The 26,810-nt window shown below is 50.5% G+C and overlaps 1 protein-coding gene across 1 annotated transcript in view; it reads left to right on the plus strand.

Moving 5' to 3' along the window:
• ARHGAP26 (Rho GTPase activating protein 26) overlaps positions 1-26,810 on the plus strand; it is a 157,051-nt gene that overhangs the window by 95,248 nt on the left and 34,993 nt on the right. Inside the window, 3 exon segments of the mRNA XM_050905360.1 lie at positions 12,305-12,464; positions 20,412-20,550; positions 26,229-26,382. Of these exon segments, the coding sequence (XP_050761317.1) occupies positions 12,305-12,464; positions 20,412-20,550; positions 26,229-26,382 (453 nt within the window).

The raw sequence follows: 26,810 nt of genomic DNA on the forward strand, positions 1-26,810 counted from the left end.
GCGGGAGCTGGGAGAATCCTGCCTGGGGCTCGTCTGTCCTGGGCCAGCTCCTGCCGTGCTTTTTTTTGCCCCCCTCTTTCCTTTTTTTTTTTTTTCCTTTTTATCCTCCTGTTTTGTTTCTCTGCTTTGTGTCTTGGTTTGGAGCATCAGGTCCTGGCACCTCGGGAGCCGGGATGGGTGCTGCCAGGGGCTGCAGCCTGGTGAGCGCCGTGCCTCTGTCCCATGCCAGAGCCAGTCCCATGCTGGAGCTGGTGCTGGTGCTGCTGGCATCCCCAGAGCCGCTGTGCCGAGGCGTCCTCAGTCGCATCTAACCCAGTACACTGTCTTGTGAACGGCCAGTGCGGGTGATTTAAGGGAGAAGCAGAGAGGGGATGCCGTGGGGGCGAGCCCAGCCCGGCTGCAGCTCCCTGGGGCTTCATCCCCACTGCGGCAGCCAGTGAGCACCGGTGCCTCCAGGTCCATCACGTGCTGGTGTGCGAGGAGGTGTATATCCGTGTCGGTCCTGTTGTGTGCATGCCTTGCCTCTACGTACCCTAGGCAGGCAGGGCAAAAGGTGTGAACCAGCGTACAGAGTAAGGAAGGAGGAAAGTTTAGGCTGATTATGTTAAAACAAACCAAACCAAAACAAGAACATCCTTGGTTTTGAAAATACAGTTCTAAGCAACTATTTTAAATCATCCTCTTCCCGATTGGAGCCAAGCCCACTCAGATCAATAAAAATCCCTTTTGTTTCAATGCTTTGACATGATTAGCAAGTATAGCTAATTGTCTGTTTATTTTTCTGTTCCTGCGTGGGAAAAGCCAGCCAAGCCAGCAGCGATGCAGCGGGCTCCCTGCAGAAGGCAGGAGAAGGGGGCTTTGGAAGGAGCAGCCCGGGAGGGCGGGTGAAGGAGAAGGTGATGGCTTCGGCAGCGCGCCGTGCCGGGGACCCGTCCTCGCTCCCAGCTCCGGGAGGACAGCGCGACGTCCTCCGAGCCTCCCTCCTCCATCGGATCGGGCTCTGTGCAAATTCTGGGGTAATTTTTAACATTGGAGACAGGCGGTGGATGAGAGCTTGCTCTGCAGATTAGTTTGAAATCTTAGCGCGCCCATCTCGCCTGGCTAATTTAATTACGGCATTTAACTGCAACCGCCTGTAGCTCTGTGGGAAGACGGAGGCCGCGGAGGTCCGCAGGCCCCTGGCAGAGCCTCCGGCGGGAGCTGCGCTGCCTCACAGGCTCCCCCGTGCTCACACGCCTTCCCCGCGTTAATGAAATCTGCGTGTGTTTGCCGTAATGTCTCCCTTGTTTTCTTAGGTTTTGCATTAGGCTCCTGAAGATAATTTTACCTTTAACATAGTTTGTTAGGGGGTTAGTTTTTTCAACCAGGGAGCTTTGCAGAGAGGAAGGAGCCTGCCCTGTGCCTTCTCCTGCCTCCCCGCAGAAATCCTGTGCATGTTCAGATCCCGCAAAGGCAGAGGCAGCTCTTGAACGTGGTCAGTGGGCGCTCAGACCTCCCTGGCCATCGCACCAGTCTCTTAGATGGTCTTGTTTGGTTTGCAAATGGCCTGCGTCCAGTTTTCTTCTGCTACCACAAAATAATCCACTGGATTATTGATAATGTGCCAGTAGATCGGCTCCTTCCTCCTACTCGAGTTCAGAGTACATTGCAGCAGATACACAGCAGCAGCCCGAGCTGCGTTTGCAATTAGCAGCTGGGGTAACGATGACGCTCTGAATGCATTCCCTTGTTTTCCTGGTATTTTCTCTGCTCAAGCCTTGCGGTGAGGGGGATCCTTTCCTACCGCTGAAGCCCTTCTGCAGGAGGCAGCCCGTGCTCAAGGAGCAGCTCTGGCGTGATGCAGCGGGTCCTTATGAACCATTCACGCCTCGGAGCCAGAGGTGTCAAAGCCTCGCGGGGCAGCAGCAACACCTTTGGTTTCCCCCTGCCCTTTCCTTGTCTCTCCCTCACGTGCTTTATTTGAGGAGCTGGCGATGCTCTCCGCAGAGTGGGGACTGCTGCGGGCTTAGCAGGTACTAGCGGGAGCACGGTGTTGGTGGGTGTGTGGCTCCCTGGGGACGCGGCTCTGGGAACCCCGGGTGCACCGTGCAGAGCACAAGGCTGGGTGCATGCCCTCCCCCTCGACAGCTCTGGCTCCCTCTTACTCTTCTGGTTTTGTTTTTAATATGAGATTCTGCAGAATTTAAAAAAAAAACAAAAAAAAGCACAAACCTGTAGGTGTTTGCTGTGTTTTTTGAGCTTGGCTTCCTGTAATGTGTAAATTAGCAAAAGGTTTTGTTCTACTTCTGCAAATGAACTTTTAACCTCCTTAGCCTGGATTGTCAACAGATTAGCTGTTTGCATTTTCTGGTAGCTTTTTGTTCCATGCTTCTCCGAAAGGTCCTTATATTTTCTGAAGGCTCCCCAGTTTTCAGCTGGAGAGGAATGCACTTCAGAGACTGCAGCATGTCTCTTACCAGGTTCTTCGCAACTCTTGTATCTTCATCACGCATAAGAGTCATCTCTCTAGATATGATAATGGGTATCTTAAATTAGACTAAAGCTTACATCACCAGCGCTGGCAAGACCAATCATTTAGTAGCATGCAATGAGGCATATGCTGGGTTTGCTGTGGAGTTTCTGTGGTTGAGAATCTCTGCTGAGCTCCCGCCGGATGGCCGGGATCTCCAGGAGAAGCACCAGGCGTTTTGCATTACTCAAGTGTGAATTCTTGTGGGCTTGTGTTTGAACTTTATGTTGTTAGATAGAGGTTGCTGATAGCACGTAATTATCAGGATTCTTTTAAATTGTTTATCCCAGTGAAACTGAAACTATGTACAGAAACAGATTGAATCTAGAGTGAGCAAAAGATTTCCAATAAGTAGCTGGCATCTCTCCCTGGTGGTGTCTCCTCCGTCCCCACAGACAGAGTGGGACTTAAGACATTTTAATGAGAGCTTCTCTAGATTGCTCTTTATGCTGAACAGACGCAGTACTAAACCAAATTCAATTATATAGATTCTAGTCAAATCTTTTTTCAACAGAAGGAAGGAGAATAAAAGTCACCAGTGCCAAGATGTCTTTGAGCTGCGGTTTTCCACGGGATGCTGGGAGTGATCCCCAGCCAACCTGGACCTGTCTCCTCTGTCCATCTTCAAGTGACTAAACCGCACATCTAGTCGAGGTCTAGACTTTTTGTAACTACGTTCAAACTTAGAAGCATGTACTTTTAGAAGCATCTTCTGCTGTGGTGTGTGAAAGGCGTGTCTGGAGGAGCGCGGGGCAGAGGGTCTGAAAGCCGTTGTTTGGGGCTGGGAGGGCCGGGAGGCTCCGGGAGCCGCTGGCGGAGAAAAACCAAATGCAATCACAGCTTCCATGTAGAAAAACCCTGGCAATGCTGGCACCCGCATGGGGAAAGGAGCTGGTTTGTGTAGGACGTTCTCTGGCTTTGGTAGGTGATGCCAGCCGGATCAGGACTGAGCTGAGGGAGCCGGTCCTGCTTTCCACGGGCTTTACATACATGTGTACGTACGAATGTGTGTGGGGCATGGGAGTCTGGAAATCCGTTTCTCAGCTCCTGCTCCCTTGATCTAACTCACCCGGCGGAGGGAGGTGGGAAGAGGGTCTGTCCATCGGCTGCACGGGTGCCCCGCTGCGAGGCTGGGGATTAGCAGGCTGTTATTTTATTGAATGAAATAGTTACTGTGCTCTTCTCATGTAGTTCCATGGAAGTTTGTGGCAATTTGACGGTTATCTACTGCCATGAAAAGTAGGAAGGGCATCGTGGGGTGAGTGGGTTTGCCCACGTGTGTGTGGCAGGGTGCACGAAATCTGGGGGGGGGTATTTTTCCAATCGTTGGGCAAAACCTTCTTCCACTGGCAAAGATGGGACAAGCATTTTACCTGCTGTTGTTAACCATGACTTCAATTTATTCTACAAAGCTGGTTATTTCTGTATGCCCTTTCTTTCCATTTAAGCAAATTTTTTAGGAATTCAGTGTTTTGGAGGGAAGGGCACTAATCTTTCATTTGTGAAGTGAACGTGCTCCAAAATACCTCTAAGGTGGAAGAAAAAAAGTCAAAAAAACCTGCTTTGTTACTCTTGCCTGTGGCCGATGCACTTGCATGAATATACAGGTGTACACCAGGGTAACTTCTGCTCATTACCCTGCGACCTGGCTCTCGGCTGTGAACTATTATTTCCCGTGCCTCGCTGGAGGGACAGCCCCCGTCGGGCTGGAGAGCAGTGGGAGCTGCCCTTGCTAAAACGCCTGTTCTTGCTGGGAGGCTTTCTGGAAACTCGTTTACTTTGGCTGTTTTCCATCTATCAGGTAGGCTTCGGCACGTCACTTTCCATCACGGCAGATCTTTCAAAGGATTTCTTGTTAACATATACTTGCTCTTTCAGGCTTTTATTGCCCTGCTGGCTATGTAGGTTTTCTTATTGCAGTGTGAAAGCATCGGCGATTTCTGTTTTCAGGCTTTGCTGGGGGCACCGGGGCCGGTGGTGCTCGTGCACGGGATGGCTCTTGTGGGGCTGCAGGCACAGCCCGGAGCCGGCCAAAGCCTCACTGCAGCACGAGCCGCCGCCGCTGTCACTAATGGGTAAAATAACTATTATTATTGTGAAGAGGAAAGATGTAATTGAGTGTAGCGGCCTGAAGTTATAACTGAATGCTGTGCTTGCACACATACGGCCAGAATTAAGGGAGGAAGTGCAAGGCTGGGCTGTGGGGTGTGGGAATTGCATTCACGTGGTGTTGTCTCTTGGTTGCGTGCTGTGAATGTGAAGTTTGCTGGCGTGGCATTGGGGTTTGGCCCCTGTAGGGAAGGGTGCAGATCCTCCGTGGTGCCCGGCGTGCTGTCCCGTGGGCTGCGGGAAGGGTGCTGGTCTCAAACAGGGCATCGCCATTGCGGGGTGGCAGCAGCACAGGGGACAGTGTTTGCAGCCCTGGCAGCCCCCGTTCCAGCTCTGTCCCCGGGGGATGTTTGAGGGTGAAGTCCCCTTTGGCTGGCTGTATTTCTGCAGGCGGAGACCACGGTGACATTTTAACATCAACTCGTGGCCGTGCCTGTGGCTTTCACTGGGGTGTCAATGGAAACGCACGGCGCTGCCGAAGCCGTGCCGGGGTGTGGGGAACGTGCCAGCCCTGTGCCGCTCGCCCCAGCTGCAGCCTTGGGCTGAGGGCTGGTGAGCAGATTCGGGATCCCCCTGTCAGCGCGTCCCCCTGAGATCTCCCGTCAAGCTCAGCTTGCCCAAAGCCAGAGAGGATGACTTTGGAAACCGAGGCGACTTTGTCTGGAAAGCCTGAATCAGAGGAGCGTTGCAGCACCATATGTGTTTTCCTTGCAAGTCACAGCACCTATGGTATTCACACTGATTAGGCTTACTGATACTGAACTTCGCATTTGGCCTCTGCATCTGTTCAGTGCGATATGAGCGCTTTTTATTTTTTTCCCTGGGAGTGAACCCAAGCATCCAGCTGTGGCCAGATTCACCCAGGAGAAAAAGAGAGTCTTGTTGGAGCAAGTCAAACCGCCCAGAAACAGTGCAGGCGCATGTTTCTTCCCAGCTGAGCAGGGAAACCCAAGAGCAATGCGGCTGCTTGCTGAAAACCCCTTTAATTCTCGACGTTGCATCTGAAGGTTTTGTCAACTGCATTCAGAAAGTTTCTCCTTGTCTTCGCTGGGAGGTTTTGTATTTCCCTGCTGATCTGTCCTCCTTTTGGATCCGCTGGCCTCCATCTGCATTCCTCAGTACTTGGCTCTCCCCGCTCCTCGCTCGAGCGGCGGTGCTGTAGAAGTTGCGATGCTGTGAGCCTCTGCAGCCTGCAAAAGCTTGGGCTGCGTATGGTGTTGTTTTGCCCATGCTCCCGTCCCTGTTCCTGCGTGCTGAGAACATGCAGTGACCACGTGGCGGCTGAGCGAGCCCAGCCAGCTCGTCCTCCCGCAGCTCCAGACTCCCCTGGCCCTTGCAGAGCTCCCCTCATCCAAGAGCAGCCCAGAAGAGCACAGGCGTATCCAGAGCCTTAATAAACACGACAGGATAAGTTATGGTTATGCAATTTGTCAGCGTATCGTTTCTGTGCCTGTGTGCCCCGGCTGGGGAGATGAAGCAGAGCTGGTCGTGCTCCCCCGTTCTCCGCTCCCTGCTGCTGTTCCCGGCGGCACGGCTGTCTGCCAGAGGCCACTGCGAATTGATCTCCCTGTCACCTCCTCCTGTGCACGTGTGCCTTTTAGGAGCCATTATCCAAATGCATGATTGACCGATTCAGCTACCTGGGACATCAGCCGTTAGTGCTGCAGGTGGAATTTCTTTTTAACGTGCCACAGCCTTTTTGGTTCTCTTACTGTGAGCGATGGATGGCATTTGTGTTTACAAGGGCACTTGATGAAGAATTTCTATTTCCAGTCTCCTCTGTTTCTGATATCGCAGGAGAGGAGCTTTGATTTTTTAAAAAAATCTCCTTTTAGTAACTTGAAATATTTTCATGATTATTGCTATTATTTTAAAACTTGCGCTGTTTCTTTCCTGACCCAAGTTTGCTTTTGACAAAACTCGGTATTGGGCTTCTCTGTTTTGGGGTACCAGGAATGGCACGGATGCTAGCGCCGTTCAGGCTTCCTTCCAGCGAGAGGAGGTGGCCGCGCACAGACGAGTTTCACGAGCTCTGCGTTGCAGCACAGCATTTTACAATGCGCCTGCAATAAAATGCCTGCTGCGCTCCCAGCCGTCGGACGGCGTTCCAGAGGCACGTGGGCTGCCGGGGCTGGAAAACCCGCGGTGGGTTTGAGCGAGGAGCTGCAGGGCCGCTCTCTCCCGGGGCACGGCTCCTCCAGCCCCTCAGAGAGGGATGAAGCCGAGTAGCCGGAGCCACTGGTGTGGCAGCCAGCCTGGCCCTCGCCCTGCTCCTCACCCGGCTCTCCACCTACACGCTCATCAGCTGCAGCCCAATTAAACTCAATAATGTGCAGGGATGACTTGAATGCACCCAGGAACATTTCCCAGAACTCATTAGATTTTATCTGATAAATACCACCAATTGTGTGCGCTAGCAGCCGCCTGCTCTCTGTCCGGCAGCGTGCGCGATCCAAATTAAATGGCTGGAAATGGGGGGGAGCTGGGGGGGCAGGGACACTGACTGCAGGGTTTTGCTTGAATTAAGTCACCTATTGAAAACCCCAGCAGCTTTGCTGAGCCTCTCCCCGAGCAGGGAGCTATACTCTCCCAGACGTGATTTGCTTTGCGAGGACTCGGTGGGAACGCGGCTGCTGCCTTGGTTGGGTCTTGCCGGCGTGGGTTGGTACAGCTCATCCACATACCGGCTCGCTCACCACCAAACGGATGGCGGATCCACAGATGCCTCTGTCGCCCAGCGTGCTGTCTGCATTCGCTGTGCTTTTTATCTTTCATTCATGTCCAGAGTCAAATGTAAGTGTTCAATTTGTAACAAACTACCCAGAGCAGCCTAAATAATTTTGGGGATTGCTAGCCCTCTGCATGATTGGCTTTTCACGTTAAATAGAAGCTCTAATGGTGGTGGCAGACATGAAATATATTTTTACCTGTAGCAATATGAATTAGCTGCATTATTTTCCATCCTATAAGGTCCTTTCCATCCTGTTAGGCCAGCCATAACAAGCACTTTGTTTTCAAAGGTTTGTCCCAGACATGGAAATAGAAACACTCCAGACTTCGCCTTTGTTCCCGTTCAGATGTTTGTTTTCTCAGAGATTTTTCTCTGAATCAGGGAAGATATTTGAACTAACAGCAGCACTCTTTGGCTGAGGCTTACATATGTTCATTTTATACGTAAAATACATACGCAAAATGATTCGAGCCACAGAAAGCAAGAGTTTTGCGGGGAGCAGAGCCAGGTGCCGCAGGTGGCATCCCGTGGAGAAGCCATTGCTGCCCGTGGAGGTGTGCGGTCGCTGGGGCCCGGCGCGGCTGGGCAGCCGGCTCCGAGCACTGTGCTCCTTGAGGTAACAGCACGTACCAGCAGGACCAGTGTTAAATAATCCCCCTGATGCCAGTTCGCAGCCCAGAAGTCTCAGGTTGGTACGTTTTTTGTCGCCCTCGGCTCTGTGCGTGGCGTTAAGCTGCGGTGCCTGCAGCTGCTGCTCGGCCTCCAGCGCTGGGCTGGTGCTGGGTCTCGGCCGTGTTACTGGGAGGAGTGGGCAGCTCCCATGTGCTGCAGCCGAGCGTTCGCCGCCGCTGCCACGATACGGGTTTCTCTGTAGGTTGCTGGAGAAGCAAATGAGTTCTTTAATTGCATTTCTATGAAAATAAATATGAGCTGTTGGCCAGGCTGAAGAAACGTAAATCAGTAACGTCTGTAAAATAGAAGAGGGCCGGCGCAGCACTTCCCACAGCCTGCAGCACCCCCGGCTCCGCTGCATTTCTCCTCTGTTACACGATGCTGATTGCAAGCCAGTGCAACAAAGAAATATTTACTGTTCCTCTATGCTTTCTCTGCACTGAAGCTTGACTACCAATTACTCTGTATTAAATTATGTTTGGTCATGCCGGTGATTATACAGTATCCAAGCAACCCAGGCATAATCTAATTTAACACACAACATGGATTTACTCCGCTCCCATTCTCCTTTGTTTTTCTGAAAGTGAATGTAAAGTGAGCAGGCGTCCACGGACACCCCCAGGAAACACGACCTGCCTGTTCAGCTGCAGGGACAGCGCTCCCACGGGAGCCCTCGGCTCCCGGCCCGGGGTGTCCCCTCGGGGTGGCAGAGCTCGGTCTCCAGCTCCTTTGGCTGGGTGCCTGCAGTAGCCAGCACACCTCCTGGGTTTGCACCAAGTGGGTCAGGTCTTCACGGAACAAAGTCCCTTTGCAGGGCTGCTTGTTGGTGATGCATTGCTGAGTGCAGATATTCCCCCGGTCGAGGGGCTCCGCAAACTGTCCCACGCTGCCGGGCTGATCTCCCGCTGATCCCAGAGACACGTGGGAACGGTTGTGTGCCATGAGGAGGAGGAACAGTCCAAAAGTCAGGGATAGCCCAGCACGTTGCAAGCACCAAGCAGGAGTTAAGAGGTTGTTCTGCACATTCCTCCATTAGTTGTTGCTTACCACCTCCTGCTTGTGCTGGAAGTGACTTCTGCAAAGCATGGATGGAGAGAGAACTGAAAAAGGACCCACCTAAATTAATATTAGTGCAATTGCTTTCAGAGTACGCTGAGGTCCAGAAAGAAACAGCAGGTTAAAAGGAAAATACAGCGAATACTTGGAAACCTTCTGAAGGGCAGCTCAGGAATGGCACTAACGATGCCTGCCGAAAAGCACCAACATTAAGCACACTTTGGGATGAGAACACCCCATCTTTAGAAATTGCGGCATTATTTTCTAGTACAAAGGATGATGAAGAGGTATAATTTATAGTAAATTACCATGTGGATAATGGATGTGGAATTCGAAGGATGTGAAAGGTGAATCATGTTTTGTAGCATAGCTTTGGTAACCGAGCGTTGTGAAGATTACTGCTGGAAAAGTACCCATGTACCATGGTACATGATCAGAAGTTCATGTGCCACCCGGGTTTATTCCAGAAAGGAGCTGGACTGGCACAGTTGCAGAATGGCTTCCACACTTTACAAATTCAAAGCCAACACAGTAAAGAGGAGTTTGGTGCTGACGGCGGGACGGAGGCGAGGGCCAGCGCGCGTGTCTGGGCGCGTGGGCATTCCTCGGGCAAAGGGCAGAGCCGGGTCTGCGGCTGGTGCTGCAGGACCGTGTCCTGGTTGGGAAGCCATTAATAGTTTAGTCTGAAATAATTAACAGGACCGTGCACAGCTGCCTAGCCGTAATGAGTCAATGACAATGCAGTTTATTAGAGTGATGTATTACATGGTAACGGTAATGAGAAATGGAGGGACCTAATTTTGTAAGACTTGGATCAATTCAGTTGTTTTTTTATAAATGAACATTGTTTTACTAACCACAGAAGATCATTAAAATTATTATTTTATTAGTACTTTTCAAAACTATTTGAGTTACAGCTACGTTTTTCAAAATCCAAATAGGAACCTGTGAACATGTGTCTGAAATACAGATGTTGTTGCAATGTAAAAACGTCGGTGGCATTTATAGATGTCTTGAGGTGGGCTGGAGTGGGGGAAAAGGTTTGAATCCCTATGTAAGTAGGAGGTTTTTTTCCTGTAAGTAAGCAAGTTTTTTCCTAAGTAAGAATTTGTTTCCTATTGGACTTCTTCTGCCTTTTTCTCCGCTCCGTGAGGTTGTGACCCCCCCCTAAAGAAAGTTTGCTTCTATCCTACCAGCTCCGCCGGTCGGGGCAGGCTGGTGCTGGCATCGCTGTGTGTGCAGCTTGGCCTGCTCTTGCCGTCGGTGAGGACGGGGAGAGGCTCTGCACCCACCCGGGGACGGGGACGGCCAGCCGGGCTGGGTGGAGGCGATGGGGAGAGCGGGGTGGCCGCAGCCCCGCCGGGCAGTGCATCGCCTCGCCGCCGGCCCGGGGCTCCTTCCTCCTCAGGTTATCGTCTCTGTAACCGGAGCCTTTCTCTGGGGCAGCCCATCTCCCGCAGCGCTGAAGTTTACTGACATGGGAGATTTCTCGGACACTTGTGATAAATTATTCAGAGCTTCCTGACAGTGGGGGAAGTTACAGGTAAGAGGGAGGTCCCACAAGCTCCCAAGGGACTTTCGCCAGGACCTCTGCACCTTTGAAGTGGTAACCCAAGCCCAGACTTGGTGGAGGTGACAGCTCTGCATATTCTCCAGGGATGTAACACGCACCAGGGCTGAGACTTCTTGCCTGGGCGGTAAATAGGGCTGAAGTTGCTGTTGCGGGGGAGCTAAGCCAGCAGTCCTGAGCCCCTCAGCATCCCTCAGTGATGAGGTCCTCTGCTGCTGCCTGAGGAGCCACATACAGGGATGAGGAATGAAGAGTTCTTTGCTGTATCAAGTGAGATTTGGATGAAAAAGGATGGAAAGCATCTTTTCTTTTAAGCCAGCCCTAGCTTACACTGTGCTGAAATAAGCTAAGCGTGCACACAAATGAGCACTGTGGTGTCTTGGCCCTGAGATCAACAATAAAAGCTCATGGCAATAACTTTTTTGGACAATCCAGCAAGATCTGAGTCTCAGCTTCGCTTTGTGCTAGCCTGGTGCATTTGTCCAGGGGAAACGGGAGAGAAAGAGTAAAGGGAAAAGACACTGAAAAACCCCCTTAAGCTCAAATTGTGATTGCGCTGCCTGAAGTCATCGAGTTTCCTGGTTGAAGAGGTCAGGAGAAAACCACAAGAAAGAGTTGCAGAGATGGGGCTGTAGGGCTTCCACCGCAGGTCCTCGTTGCATCACCCGCGCACGTGTCGTTGCGTTACGTGTCGTTGTGTGACTCCGGCACGTGACTCAGCCGGCGTCCGCGGTACCCGGCGAGGTTGGTTCATGCCTGAACACACACCCGGGTGCCCCGGCACTCACACTCAGACACGGCCCGGGGACCTCTGGGCTGCGTCCCACATCGCAGCATGCCCTCGGGGCTCTCTGGGGCTGAGCCAGGGCAGAGGATGTGCCCCATTAGGGCTGGTGATGCTTTGCACCACTAAGACCAGGGGCCAGACTGGAGCTACTCCAGAGTAACCCCCCCAAACGCACATTAGCCAGGGTGCCAGGTCCTCAGCGCGAGCTGTTTCACTTTGCTGAACTGATCTGCTCCCACTGGGCTGCAATACTTGCGAACATAAAAATAGATGGAGACGACAGGGAGGAAGGCTCGAGTGTCAGTGGGTCCCTGGGAGAGCGGGTGTCCACGTCGGGTGGATTCCTCGGCGGGGCGGAGAAGGGCGTGTGTGCGTGCACGTGGGTCCGGGGGTAAAGCCCGATCTTTGCCTTCCAGCCTGTTTTGGTATGGCTGGATGGGGCTGACCTCTGGTGCAGGCAAAAGCTTAAATGGGTGAGAAGGAATTGGATTTTGGAACATATTAGGTCACTGATTCAGTTGGAGAGCAGCGTGTGTCAGAGGTCCAACAATTTGTTTTTAGAAGGGTTTTAAGCATTAATGATTCAAGATGTTTTCCTGGGAGTGGTTTGCAACATGAGACTCAGCGGCCAGCGTAGTGTTGGGTTTTTATGGGATTAGTCAATTCAGTGAGGCTGAAAGGTCTCTAGTAACACAATAGTTAAATTTGTACTTTTCCACATGGCTGAGCCTTCAAGAAGCTCACCAGGAGTGTAAAAAATGTAAACAGCATTGTAAGCTTTGTGCCAGCCGTGAGGCAGGGAGGGGGTTTCTGTGCGGATTAGTTCTATCACCTACTTTTTTTTCTTTTTTTTCTTTTTTTTTTTTCTAGAGTTGCAAATAATCACAAGCAGAACCTGATGACTGTTGCTAATCTGGGTGTGGTATTTGGGCCAACATTGCTTCGACCTCAAGAGGAAACTGTCGCTGCCATTATGGACATCAAGTTTCAGAACATCGTGATTGAAATTTTAATAGAAAACCATGAGAAGGTAATGGCTTACTTGCTTCTTTCAGTGCAATTAATGTGTGAAACAAATTTGTCTCTCTTTACAAACCGCAGCCCCCTCTCACAGGGGCCCCCCTTGCTCCCCGTGGCCAGCGGCACCGGCGGAGGCGGCTTCGCTGCGGACGGTGGGGTTGTGCCGGGGAGGGCAGCGGCTGGCACCTCCCAGGCACTCCGACCACCGATCGCCGTGGCTCGGGGTATGGCGTAGAGGCTCCAAAACTGACGGTTCTTGGGCTGTAGTTGCATAACCAGCGCTGCTGGTAACCAGCCTTTTTTATGGTCATCTCTGTGTGAGTCGGCATATCCGTGTCTCCATTACAGAAATCCCCCTTTCTTTCCCCTTTCCATTGCTTAATAGGAATTTGTCCTTAGTTTCAAGAGAGATGAGCGCTAAAAGAAACTAGCACGAGATGCACGCCGAGGCTGGCTTCCTGCTTTTCTGACTAAATCTGGGTTTATTCAAGCACTGGCTTGATCCACAACCTTGATCTCCTAAATTATGATGTATTTGTGTTTGTCGGCCGTACGGATGTTCTCGTCTGTCAGTGGAGCAGAGGCGGCTTGGTGGGGCCATGGCGCTGGCTGTCCCTCCCGGCCGGCCGCGTGGGGTGCCAGCCTGCAAACGGCAGCGCTAAAAAAATGCCATTTTCCTCTAAATTCAAACAGTTCCCTGATTACAATCTTTTGTTCATCTGGTTTTGATTGGAAAGAAGTAACTGATTTGTGCATTGAGGCTGCGAAGAAAGAAGTAGAGGCAGGCTTGGCCCTGGCCGTGGCTGCCGTGGCAGGGTGGCATCACAGCTCTGGCGTGGGGCTTTGCTTGTAGATGTCTTGAACAGGTTTCTTGCAGGTTAAGGCGCAAGGCTGAGCCTCTGGTACGTGCAGTGTGGGCAGCAGTCCCGGGGCACGTCTGCATGGGGCTGCAAAGGGGCATCAAATGTGCAGCCAGCAGGGACGGGGAGACAGTGTCTGTTGTGGTATGTTCTTGGAGAAATTGCTTCCACGGGCACCTAAAGGCCATGGTATTTATTTAGGACGGAGGAGCTATTTTCTTCTCCTCTGCATGGAATGTTATGGCAATGATGGCTTGATTATGAGCTGCTGTACAGAGGGCCATGCAAGCAGCGGTGATGTACCCGTGGTGGTGAGCAAAGCCCAGCTCCCCCAGCCCTGGTCCTGGGTGGAGGAACCGGCACGAAACCTCGTGTTGGCCTTTGATGTTCACCTCCATCTGTCTGTCATCTCTGTGTCGGTACAGGGAATTATCCACTGCCTCTCCCTGGTGGTGATGAGCTCTTTGGCTCTGCCGCCAGCGTCACGAGCAGCACGGTGTCGCTACGAGTGTGTTTTATCTCCCTTTCCCTCGCTGTGCTTTATGGAGCCCTTCCCTCGCGGGCCCCTACAGAAAGACGTCTTTAGACATTGATTTTTTTTCTGCCGGAACCGAGTCTCTTGCTGTGCCAGCCGAGCCCTCCATCAGCTGGCATCTGTGGAGGAATCGATGACAGATTTCTGCAATGATCGCATCTGGGTGGGCTGCAGGGCTCGTCTCTGCTCACCAGCCAAATTACAGCTCCTACCCCAGGGTGTCCTGGTGCTTTGATGGTTCCCCCTCCTTAGAAGTGATTTATGGCACCAGCAGAAGGGTGAATCTGCAAGTTGGTTACATACATTCGTCGCCAATTAATTCTGCGGGTGGGTGTACCTGCTGCCCGGGGCGCTCGGGTGCAGCGAGGGCTGAAGTTGCAGGGTGCTGAGCTGCTCTGGCGGGGCTCGCAGGGCTCACGGGGCCAGGTCCATCTGCGGCTGCCACTTCGCTCAAGGATGCTGCCAGCGAAACGCCTGTGAACCCGTGTCCCCATTTCTCCAGGGCTCTCGGGAAGAGATCCTGGGAAGGAGGGAGATAGGAGGAGGTAACTCCGGGAGAGGAAAATCTCTTAAATGCAGTGTTAGTGCCGGTTCAGCTCCCGCTTTAGGACTGTTTCGTTTCAGTGTATTTCTTAATTTGAATTGATTCGAGCTCATTGAAGGTTCCCCACAGGAGCTGCCGTAGGTGATTAGCAATATGCAAGTTGCCTGCGCTTGTGCTGCTGGTGCTTTATATTGTTTTACACCGGTGACTCACAGACACTGTTTATGATTAAGTACATTTGCAGGGAAAATGTAATTGATTTGAATGGTTCCTGGCAATCAGCAACTGTCTGGTATTACATTATATTTCCCCCAGGTAAGTGGAATGCCTCTCCCGTCAAAATTACTGTTGTCATTGTGTAACCAAAAAAATAAAAGCAAGCTTGGTGATGACATCTCTTGGTCTGAATGACTGCTGGCAGCTTGTTTACACGGTTGCTTCAGTAGGCTTATCTGATTGCCGGGGCAGTGGAGAGGGTTTCGGGGGGGTTAGTCAGTGTTCCCTGCTCGCTTGCCTGCATTTGCAGTCACCCCACCTGAGATTTGGCTCATCTTCCACCTGAGATTCCCCCTGGGGAAAAACATTTGTCCCGAAGCCATGAAAGTATCAGAGAAAGATGCTGCAGGATATGGTGCCGATGTCCAGTGTCTTCACTGATGAACATGAACTTGTGCTCCCTTTGGCAGTACCTCTGGATTAACGTGTGCCCTGCGCGCGCAATGTTTCCGATGTGCCTCGGGAGCGAGGTGCAGTTTGGAATCGTAGTCAGCAAAACAGGGACTTTCTGAAGGTTCCCGGAATGACTGGTAAATTATGGTTTGCTCTATGTTGCCAGAGCGTCCGACACAGACCATTAAACACTGTGTGTAATCCAAAAATTTAAATCGTTTCTGGAGATTTAACAGGTTTCCAAGTCTCGGATCCAAATTGTTTGTTATACTCGCAATAACAGCAGTAAACTCTGAGGCGGTTTTTAAAGCTTCTCAGACATGTTGTCCTCGAGAAGGTCTCTGCGCATCAAGGCATCGCAGCCCTTGCGTTTGTCTCTGCTTACAGCTGTCACTGGGAACCGCTGCACTTTGGGTGATCTCCCATGGGCTGTGCTGACACCAGATCTTCTGGAAATGTGGGGCAGCACTGGGACGAGTGTAGCATTGGGGCTTGGGGAGGAGGGGACGGCAGCTCCATTTCCCTGCCAGATGTTCCAACGCAGCAAACAGGAACCCTGGAAAAGCCGAGCGGGAGCAATGTGCCCGGCTCTCGGCTGCCCAATGCTACCCAACAAACCAACAAAATGTCAAATTGCTACTTAATAAGATACATCCATTAGCAATTCTCAGCCTTTTCTGTGTATGTTTGTGAATACAATACATTGAGGTAATGTGTTATAAAATATATCCTGGTGATATATAATCAAATGGATAAAATGATTTTTCTCCTATGGCTCTGGATGTTGCCATGACAGGCAAACCAAGAGTGTATCCTGTGCAAAAAAAAAAAAAGGATGCTGTGTTGTATGCCTGGTTACTGAAGTGGTTGCCATGTAACACCATATTTCTGATTTAAAAATTAAATGTTAGCCAAAAGTAATATTGAAATATTACTACATCTGACAATTGCAGATGTCCCTCCATATTCTTTTCCAAAGCTTAAATTTTTATGGCTCTCTGGAAAAGGCCATTGTTCTGAAGTGTTACAAAATTAAGAGATCGATTTACTGTCTTGATGATGTTCCCTCCAGACAAAAGACTGACCAGGTGAAATGTTAATGCAGCCAGTATTGATGACAAGTAGGAAACTAGTTTATGCAGGGAATTACACAGACCCAAACACTAACCTCAGTGAACGGTAAGGACTAATACAAAAGTCAAAGCCCTCAGCACCTCGTCTTCGTTTTCTTCTTTTCTGTAATTAGCTGAAACGTTTAGTGATCCTGTTGGCAGTTTTAGCTGGCCCTTGTGTAAGACTTAGTACCACCGACATTTTGAATGTCACAGCAGCTTCTTGTTCTCCGCGTTCCTTGAGCGAGTCCAGATGCAGCTTTGTGCATGGGAATACACCAAGCTGTTGGCTGGAGCAGAGACCGGGGTTGGACGTTTATATGCTGTTGGATTGCATCCCTCTGATTTGGGCAGGATACCTAACCCGTCTGGTTTTCACCTTCCTTGTAATAAAATGGGCATAATGGGGTAATTAACACCAAGCACAAGGAGATCTCCAGTGCGTGCCAGGGTGCGGGGAGGGAAGGAGGGCTCTGACGGAGGGAGCACCATCCCTGGCCCCACCAGCACCCCTGGTGCAAGCATGGGCGGCCTGGCAGTGGGGAGCAATTCCTCTGAAACCCGTGGAAAGCACGCGTGCCTCATCCCTCTCCTTGCACAGAGCCGCTGTCAGTACTGGGGAGACACCCCCGGTCCTCAGCACTGGTGATGGGGCCACGGACCGGTCTCTCTGGAAGAGGTGCAGGATAAAGGATGTGGCAGCACCTGGGTGTGTTTCATTCAGAGGTGGGAGAGGTATTAAAAAAAGCCTTTTAACTACCGTCTGAGACGAGGTGCTGCCGGGTCTTTGCCGTTTTGCAGACGGGAGAAGGTGGTGTGGAGCTGTGAAATTGCTGCTTGCATCAGGCTGAGCGAGCGAGCATGGTACGGCTGTAAATGTGATTTATGAATCCTGGCTGCTGCTCTCCCACTCCAGCTATTAAACTGTCTCTTTCTCCCCATTAATTGGACTCTCTGACTGCGAAAGCTATAACACAGGTTTGCGTAGTGAGGAGCATGTCTCGGCTATTCTTGTTAAATTAAAAAATGAAACGAACCTGAGACACTTTCCTGTGAAGAAGAGTGAGGGTTTTGTGCAAGCGATGTCTGAGCTGAGGGAGATGGAGTTGGAGGCTCTGGTCCAGCAGTGCCAGTTTCCCTTGCTGCTGAAGAGATCTGTGCCGTTTCCTGGTACGCAATAATGGTGAAGTCGCATCTACAGTGAGCTATTTATCTTACAGTTCTTGGCGTCTCTCCTTAGACCTTCAAAATCAGCGTTGTGCTTTTTTAAATGTAGCTGTTAATTGACTTTTCTCCATTGTGAGTGGCTAAATTTAGCCTGTGTGCTTTGTGCCGCTCAGAGGTGGTAGAGAGAGCGGCTTTTAATAGCCCTGCCTCCGCCTCCACATTGCTTCTGCTCCCCCCTCTGCGGCTTTATCTCGGTGGAGATGCCGTAGTGGGCTTGGGACACCGAGGAGATTTGTGGCTGAAGGCCATCCTGGAGAAACACTGGTGTTTCTGCTTCATCAGGAGGCCACGTCATGCTGTCGTCACCACGGCGTGCTGGCCAGAGCCGCGGCTCTCCATCCTGCCGCAGCATGGGCTGCCGGCCGTGCCACTGGGGCAGCGGGTGTTCCTCTGGGGAGCTCGCTGCTCGAGGAGCGAAGGGTGCTCGTGGAAGAGGTTGTGGCTTAATAAAAGAAGTTTATAATATAGCCAGAAGCGTATTTACTGAGCCCTTACAGTTGCAGTTGTGTCAGTGCCTGAAAGTGCAGGCTGTAAACCCAAGGGCTCGAGTGGAGCACGAGCACATCAGAGCCCGCGATGGGAAGAGCAGGCGGGAGGAGATGGTGGGGTGCGTGTGCTGCTGGGCGCAGGCTGCCTGTCCCCTGCCTCCTGCGCTGCCTGAACATCTCCCTGCCTCCGCGAGCGCGGCCGGAGAGCGTGCGGCGTGAGGGTGCAGTGCAGGGCTGTCTGTGGTGTGGATATTTGGGCCGATGAGGTGTTTCAACTGAAATACAAAGTTGGTTCTGATAAGTTGGAGTGTGCAAGATCTCAGGTGCTGAAGCTTTTTAGAAAAATTGTTTCATAACAAAGTTCCAGCTGCATTTAAAAATGCAGCCTCCTTATAAGCTGAGGCTGGTTTTAGCCACTGAGTTCATAATTTAAGAGCATATATATCTTCTCTTATTAAAGACCAAAAAAGGAAATGAAAACCTGGAAGTTTATTTTCAAGTGTGCTGTGGGAAATCATTGCATAAAATGCAATTCATAAATCAATACTTTTATCATGCTTGATTTATATATTTCATTATATTTCCCAAGTAGAATTTACTGTTGAATAGCAGTTGGGAAGCAAGAGCATGTTAAAGCAGGCAGTGGCCGTGCTGGGTATGGGGAACGGAGCCCAGGGCAGGCAAGGTGCCCCTGGTCCCGATTTTGGTCCCGATTTTGGCCCCTGGGTGCTGAGGATCCCGCCCCAGAGAAGCTGTATTTAGCACGTAGAGCGAAGGGTTCACGGCACGGGTCCCAGCAGCCGGGACAGGCACCTGAAGCATGTGCAGCTGTGTAATGTTTTAGCATGGTAAGCAATGCACTACGAATAGCCCTTCTAAGCAGGACCTGCGAGCTGGCCTGAGCGCCGGCGCCTGTGCTGGGGAGGGCTGTTGGGGTGCTGGCGTGGGCTGTTGGGGTGCTGGGGAGGGCTGTTGGGGTGCAGGGAGCGGGGAGCAGCAGCCGTGTGAGAGGCTGAAGAGCCGCCGGCCCCCAAACTCCCGTGGGGAGCCTAGGAAACAGCCACTTTGGAGGTGGGAATGGTTGCGGGCAGACGCATGCTGGGTGAAAACGAGCGGTGCTGCATGCAGAAAGCGTGGCTTGGGCTGCTTCTCCCTCCGCTAATCCATAAGCCCAGGAGGAATGTGTGAATGAGCTCAGCAGAGCTCTCCAGGAAGGGCTGCAGTAGGGCTCCATAATCCATCCATCTGTTTCGCAGCGTGCCCAACTATGCACAGTTGAATTCAACTGCTCACTTGATCGGGGCCGGGGCCTGCCGTGCGCGCAGGAGTTTTGCACAGTGATTCATCGCTGCTTCCTGCGCCTCACCCCGTCTACGGGCTCAGAAGCCGAACCTGAGCCTGGGCAGCGAGTCCCTACAAATAGAAAGGTTGGGGAGTGATGTCCTTAGCTACGAGGTGTTTGATTCATTGAGAACGGTTCATTAGTTCCTCTCCGAGGGCTATAAGTACTGCCCTTCACACCCGCCTCTTCATGTTTTTGGGGAGAGATGTGACATTAAAATTTTTGGCTGACGCGTCTTGGCTCTTTAGCATTTATTTGCAGAAATCAGCATGGAGGGTTTGTGTGTGTGTGTGAGGATTTTGTTGTCGTTACATGAAACAAACCAATTAACTGCTGGCAGCCGCTCCTGCTAGCTGGCAGGCGGCATTTCATGGCTCTCTGCAAGGCAGGGGCTGCTGGTGACCGGCGGCAATGGCTGCGTGCTCCGGAGGAGTCACCCCAGTGCTGCGGCGGGCAGCGAGCTGCCTCTGAAATACAGTTTTCCTGTTGGCAACCCCTGGCAGCGCCGGTCGGCTGTCTGGCAGGGGCAGGTAGAGCAGGGAAAGACGCTGAGGGATGGTGTTCAATACACTCTAGTGAAGGGAGACCTTGAGAGCGCTGATCTTGAGGCAACGCTGCTGTTGTCTGAGCCTGGGGTTCCAGAAAAGAACCGATAAATAACCAAATATCAACTACAAACAAAACTGCTGCTCTTTAGGTTTGTGCGGTTTTAAAATTCCATCCCCTTGAGAAAAATGTGATTACTCAGTTTTCTGACAGCTGCGGCTGGAAGTTGCGAAGACTTTCCCAAGCTGGTCTGCATCACTGGGTGCCAGGGCGGCGAGGGCCGCGCTGCGGGGAAACGTGCGTGGGGACGCGCCGATTTGTCTTGGCTGGGGCACTCTCGCCATCACCTGCTGGGGCACCACGCACCCCCGAAAACTCAGCAGAGTGCCAGAGTATCGGGGTTCTTCACATCTTGCAACAGGTATCTTGGGTGATGAATAGAGAAAAGGAGTGCAGACAGGGTGGGAATGTGGAATTTAGGAAATTGTACCCAAAATGTTGCTTTGTTGAACACAGGTCTTCCTTAGACGCTGCTCTGCAGAGCGGTCGCAGAGCGGTGCAGACCAGGCAGGTAGGCAGCTGTTCTGTTCGAAGAGGTGATGCCAAAGAACAACTTGTTTATTATTTTTAACAGATATTTAACACGGTGCCAGAGACTCCGCCATCGAACTCGCAGCTGCTGTTATCTCGCAAGAAGAGCACGGACTCGAAGCCTCCCTCCTGCAGTGAGAGACCGCTGACGCTCTTCCACACGGCACAGCCCAACGAGAAGCGTAAGTGTGCCGAGCTGCGGCTCCTTGCTTTCCCACTTCACAAAGTTTTTGCGCTAATTGTGACTAACGGATTGTCATTCCCGTGCCATTCCCATACAATTTTATTGGTGTCAATGGAAGAGACGATTCCCATAACAGGATCAGGCTTCGGTTTCCTCTGCTGTCACGTTGATGGGGAGTGTGAAGATTGCCTGGCATCCAAGCCCTTAACCAGGGACTTGAAATGAGGCTGCATTAGCAGAGTATAAAGTGTTGCTGTCCCTTCCCCACCTGACGGGCCCCTGCGCGTTCCCGTTCTCATGTTCCTTGACCCGCGTCCTCGCCGTCATCAGCTGCTGAGATGCGCTCCAGCACACGGGGCGCAACACATGTGGCAAGGGTGGCCACCCTCCTGCGTCTCCAGAAGGCGACCCTTTTTGGATGACCTCAAGCACTCAGCCTTTTACAGACACGAAAACTCGGCCAGGAGGTTCTGCATTTTTCTGAGGATTATGTACCACGGCAGTTTAAAAATGTTGAAGATCATCCTTCCATTTCTGTCACTAATTGATGCTCCAGGTATTTAGGTGAAAGAGTCGGTGCCCCATCCCTACTCATGGAGTGGCAGAAATGTGTCTGCTCAGGCTGTTGCTTCATGTTACAGCGTAAGCCCAATTTCCAGCTCTCCCGTTCCTCCTGGCCATGCGCTCCCAACCCTTGCCTCGGACTGCTCCTGGAATTGGCCAGTTGCACAGGCAACTGTCCCAGTTTGCTAAAAAAGCAGGAGAGTAACCTGGTGAGCAGAGGAAGTGCTCGGGGGCTCGGCTTGCTTTGCTCAGGCAGGTGGGTGAGCATGGGGAGCGAGGAGCAGGGGAAGGCTGGAGTTAACCCGTCTCCCCAGGACTTAAAACTGCGGGGTGGATGGAGTGGTTGCTGTGTACTTTGCTGACTCTCAAAACGTGTGGGCTTGTCTGCCTCTGATTGAGTTACCGTTAATTATCAGGCACTCTCATTTCGGAGGATGTCACAACGATACACGTGGGTTTAAGGAAGCAGTGGTAGCACCAAAGCGTGCTCTGGAAATAGTGTATCACACGACTTTCAGTGGAGCCTCAGATATCAAAGCTTTTGAAAAATTTCAGCCTAGGTAATTTATTTGCTGCTAACTATGCAGTTGCTTGTTAGACTCTAGAGTCGCCTGGCTGCCGGAGGCTTCATGTACCGTCCTCCCCTTGCCTAGAAGAGGAACTGAGTTCATTTATTTATTTCTGCATTTATTTATTCCCATGCGAAGCAATGTTTTCTCAAGTTTCCTCCTGACAGTCTGTAATCTCCTGTGCCTATGGGAAGCCACTACCATTTTATTCAGTGTTTGCTGTCCCTGCTGCACGTGTCAGTTGAGGAATAACGTGAGGTTTCCTTTCTTAGTGGTCCGGAGATGGGCCAAGGTTCTAAGTCAGGCTGAAGCATGAGGGCTTGAACAGCAGCTCAAGCCGAGCCGAGTACCACGTCTGCATCGTGTCCTGAGCTGTGACACAGAAACAGCTCCGCTGTGACACAGAAATAGCTGGCACCTTCGGCAGCCTCCCCGTCGCAGAGCGCTGGCTGCGCCCGCGTTCGGTGGAAGCGCCTCTTTCCTTTTGCAAGTGGCTGTCTCGGGGGTGAGGGACTGGGACCCCTGAAGTATGTGGTCACTTCGGTGCTCGTGCCTCAAAAGATGTATTGGAAGAGGTAAAGACGGCTCAGAGGAGCCCCAAGCACAACGGGAACACTGAAGGCATGCTGCAGGAGTCATTCATCTATGAAGCAAAGACATAATAAGATCTAACAGCTGGAAATTGAAGCTAGACACATTCAAAATGGAAACAGTGAATATTTTTTAAGACTGAGAGCAATTTAACCATAAGAAGTTAAGGGGGACAGTGAATTTTCCATTACTTGAAATCTGTTGATCGAAGTCAAATATCTTTCTAAAATTTTCACTGAAGTTCATCATACAAAGCTGTGTGTAAGTCAAAAATTATCATGTTCAACAGACAGGATCATGCAAGAGAGCAGATTAGATAATTACAGTGATTATTTCGTTGTTAAACATTCACATTTTTGTCCACAACTGACCCAGGAACCCAGTGGATACTGTGAAACAAGTGTCGTTAACATGGCAAATACACCATTTTGTTCCTTATCAGTTCTTCATTATAAACAGTGTTTTGGCACTTTGCTCGTATTTTGTTATGCAGAGTGCTTTTGTCATCACTTCTGCGGTCCCTGCGGATAACTGTTACCAAGGTGCCCTAGATCAGGTTATCAGCCAGAAGCTGCTGCTCTGCTCTCTGGCAAGGTGTAGCCTTTCCTGGAGGAGAGCCCGGAGAAGCTGGAGAGGCCTCGGTGAGGCTCCCGCGGCTCTGCCTGACTTACTTTTCATTAAACCCACAAGAGTTTGGGTAAGTAAGTGGTGAAAACTCAAACTCACTTCGACCTGTTGCTGGTTCTTGAGCTGGAAGAGAGGGAACTGAGACTGGCTGAGGAGTTCAGCGATGGGAGAGTTTGTTGTTTAGCAAAGGGAGGATGGCAAAAAACGTATGAGTCCGGCTCTCCCTTAAGCCCCTCCTTTCCAGGAAGGTAGTTTTGGGCGTCTTGGAGAGAAGTTGTTGGTTTGGTTTATTAACGGTAGCGCTCTCGTCGTCGGGAGCTGGGCCACGGTGCCAGCAGAGGGAGATGCAGCCAGGGGCCGGGGCCGGTGGCAGGGGCCGGGGCTGTGCTGCGAGGGGGATGTCGGTGGTCTGCAACGAGAGCGTGGCTGGCTGTGACCCCCTCCTGCCCGGCTGTGCCGGCGGTTTGCCAAGTGGCTCTTCTGCCTTCTGTGTGATGGAGAAGAAACACGCTTTAGCTGATGGGTGGTTCTTCTGTTGTAGCTGTAAGACCAAATTAAATCTCACAGCGAAGAATCCTTCACATAAGCTTTTAAAAACATGAAGCAAAATACAGTATCAGCCTTTTAAAAAGGAGGAAATAAAATAAAGCAAGAGTTTCAGATTCTGCCATTCATCTCCCTTCCTCTTTAGATGAAACACTTCCAGTTTCTTGGCTGATAGGGACTTTAATTCAATATTGGCAGGTAGCTAGCTCTGGGATTAGGCAGACAATTGACACTGATTTGTTAGGCTTATGGAGCTTATTTTCAGACTTCAGCCTTGGGCAGAAAATGTTTGGAAATAATAAGACTTAGTGTTAGACCACACTCCATCAGCTCAGGTCCGCGCTCCTCACAGCCTCTGGTACGGCCATTCAGTCCGGTGGGGCTCAGCGTGGGCAGTCCCTGGGCTTGGCCACCTTTATACGCTACGGAGGTGGTCTGTCACGGCACTGTTTAAAACCTGTTCCGGTAGATGCAAAAATAGAGGAGTGATTTGGATTGGCCTTGTGGGGTTTTTAGGTCCATAGGCAGCTTAATTTCTCTCTTATTTCAACTGCTGGCTCCCGCGTCTGCCTGTCGATGTTTGTGGAGGTCAGCGCCCTGCTTTGCTTTGCTTTTGCCTCTTCTTATCTTCTGCATGGATAGTCTTTTTCATCACAAAGTGCTTATGCCTTCTGAGTCCAGGTGGGCTTTCGTGAGCTTATAGCTTCGTATCAGAGGACCTGCCCTGGCTCCGGCCGGACTTGGTGCGCTCTCCTCTGTCAGCCTGCAACACCCGCAGCCTCCGCCTGAATTGCAGCTCCAGCACCAAGCTCATCACCTGCTGCTGGGGCTGGGCGTAAAGCATAGGCCAATAAATGTCTTTAAATTAGGCACTGCGGGGAAATCACTCTTCTTTATGAGCTTTTCTGACTTGGTTTGGGGAAGGCATGGCTTGTCGTTTGAGCCACCGTATGGCTCAAAGCTGACGAGATCGTTTGTATTTTCCTTTTGGCATGTCAGACGGTGGCGAGTTGGAAACCACGGCTGGGCAAAAAATCCAGCTAGGCACATTGGAGGAACAAAGGTGGGGACAGAGAGGTGTATGTGCTGCTTGTTCCCTCGGTGGCTTATTGGAGATCAAGATTAATGAAATGCAATTTCGGGAACGTGTTGACATATATCAACATAATTAACATATCCTTGGCTTTGGCTAATCTGTGGAAGATAAGCTCAACCTGAGCTAAACCAAGTTTTAGCCCTGTCTTGCTGCTATGTAGGTGATGATTTTGTCCAGGTACCAGGAAAATGCAGCAACTCCAGTGAAGGAGTGTGACAAGGAGCGTTGGACTCTGCTCCCCCCGGCATCCACACACCTTTTGCTAGTGTAGGCTTTTCTCTTTGAAGCGGTGGCAAAGAGTTGCCACCACGCCATGCTCCTCTGCGCCTGAGACAACACTACTGCCAAGCTATTTTACACAAATGTAGGTGGTTTTTTTCTGCTGTAAGTTCAGGATTAACTTTTCATGTATCCCAGGAGTTCCTCTTGCACTCTTTTATCCTTCTTTAAATGTGTACAGGATACGGATGAGTACTACACGTTCTCCTTCTAACACAAGCAGAGGTGCACAATTTAAAGGGATTGAGAATAAGGGATTCCCTATTACTGTGTGCTTTTTGGTACTAATTTGATCATATTAGTGTGCACTGGAAAAATAATTTTTGAAAGATTTATCATTGAAGTAGGACTCATTATGTTTTCCAGCAGGTGCCTGTCTTTCAGGAAAACATCATCACAGAAGTAGCAGTTCTCTGCAATACGGCTGCTTTCCATGCCATCAGTGATGATAATTGCTTCTCACAATTACAATTACTGCTTATACGGAAAAGGCATCTTATGAAAATGAATTAATGTGATTTTAGGTAATTTGGCGTAGAGCTGAGGAGGGAGCCCATGCTGCGGATGTCAGTTTGGGATGCATAATATTTTCACTCCTCACTGCTGAAGTTACACAAATAAGGGGGAAATCTCTTAACAGAACATGATCGAGGGAAACAAGAAACTCTAAGAAACCTCCAGACTGTCAGCAGAGCGGTGCCAGCGTTTCCCCAGTGCAGTACAGCCGGCACTACGGCGGGAGCAGGCATGAGGCACTATTTCGGATCCGATAGAAAGCCAAGTTTCTGACCCACAGCTGCTCTGTGTTTCAGAAGAGCTGAGCTAAAATGGAGCAGAGACCCTGTCCCCTTTCTCCTTATAGACCTGGCCAGGAAAGATCAATAGTAGTTGATGTCAGGTCCTAGGCTGAAGCATTTTTTGTTGAGATAAACTTTAACTGGGTGATCTGTCCTTTTCTTGTTCTAAAATGTTACCCTGCTCTGTCCCACAAATGCTCGGTCCCTTGGCAGCTGATTTCAGTCACAGAGAAATCCATTCCTGTATGTAGTTTGCATTTTAATTTTTTTTCAGGTTGTGTGGTACTTCGGATGTCTTAGGGAATATAAAATATTAATACCTTGAGAAAAATGAATATTTTCTTACTAAAAAAGGTATTCATTTAAAATGTAGCTGCATCTTAAAAAAAAAAAAAGTACCTGGTATTTCTTATAGTTTAATGTATAATATCTCTGTACACTAACTGCCTGTCCTCTGAGATCTGGTAAGATGCTGCCCTATTTGCATTAGGACAAGGATTATTACTAGGAACGCTCAATGCCTTTGCAGCAGTATGCACTTTACTTTTGTATGCAATGGCAGCAGTGTGTGCTGGCTGATGATTCTTGGGTTTTGATGTTTTTTTAGAGGAGAACAGGAACAGTATCATCAACTCCAGCCTGGAATCCGTTATCCCGTCAAACGTAAACAGCTTCCTCAACTCCAACAGCGCTCCCCAGCCCAGCCTGAACTCAAGTGATCTTGAACTAGAAGTAATTAAACCCAACAGGCCAAATTCACTGTAAGTACAGTGGTAATTAGTGTTTTATAGACTCTCCGTCCTTCATCTTTAATCAAGGCTGTTTCTTACTCTGAATCCCAGCAGTTTGTTGAAGAATACAATTTAACATTTTAATTTTTAATGGGTGCCTAGCGTGTGCCCTGCATTTTTAACTCGGGCTAAGCGGTGGAATTAGTTACTGTGGGTTATATCTGCCAGTGAGTTTCAGCTCTGATTATTTTGTACATGTGGAATATTTTTTGAGCAGAACTCCACATTGTTGCTTGAACTGCTCGACCCATCTGGTGATAACTCCAGCAAACACAAAGGACTTTTCTTCTGAGTTAAATTCTATGACTGTTGTCAGTGCAGTTGATCTCTGGCCAAATCTGTGCCATTGCTTCTGCTATTGCTTCCTTCATCTGGAAAGTTCAAGGGAAAAAATAGCG

Source organism: Gymnogyps californianus, chromosome 14 (assembly GCF_018139145.2).
Source record: "Gymnogyps californianus isolate 813 chromosome 14, ASM1813914v2, whole genome shotgun sequence".
Classification (NCBI taxonomy): domain Eukaryota; kingdom Metazoa; phylum Chordata; class Aves; order Accipitriformes; family Cathartidae; genus Gymnogyps; species Gymnogyps californianus.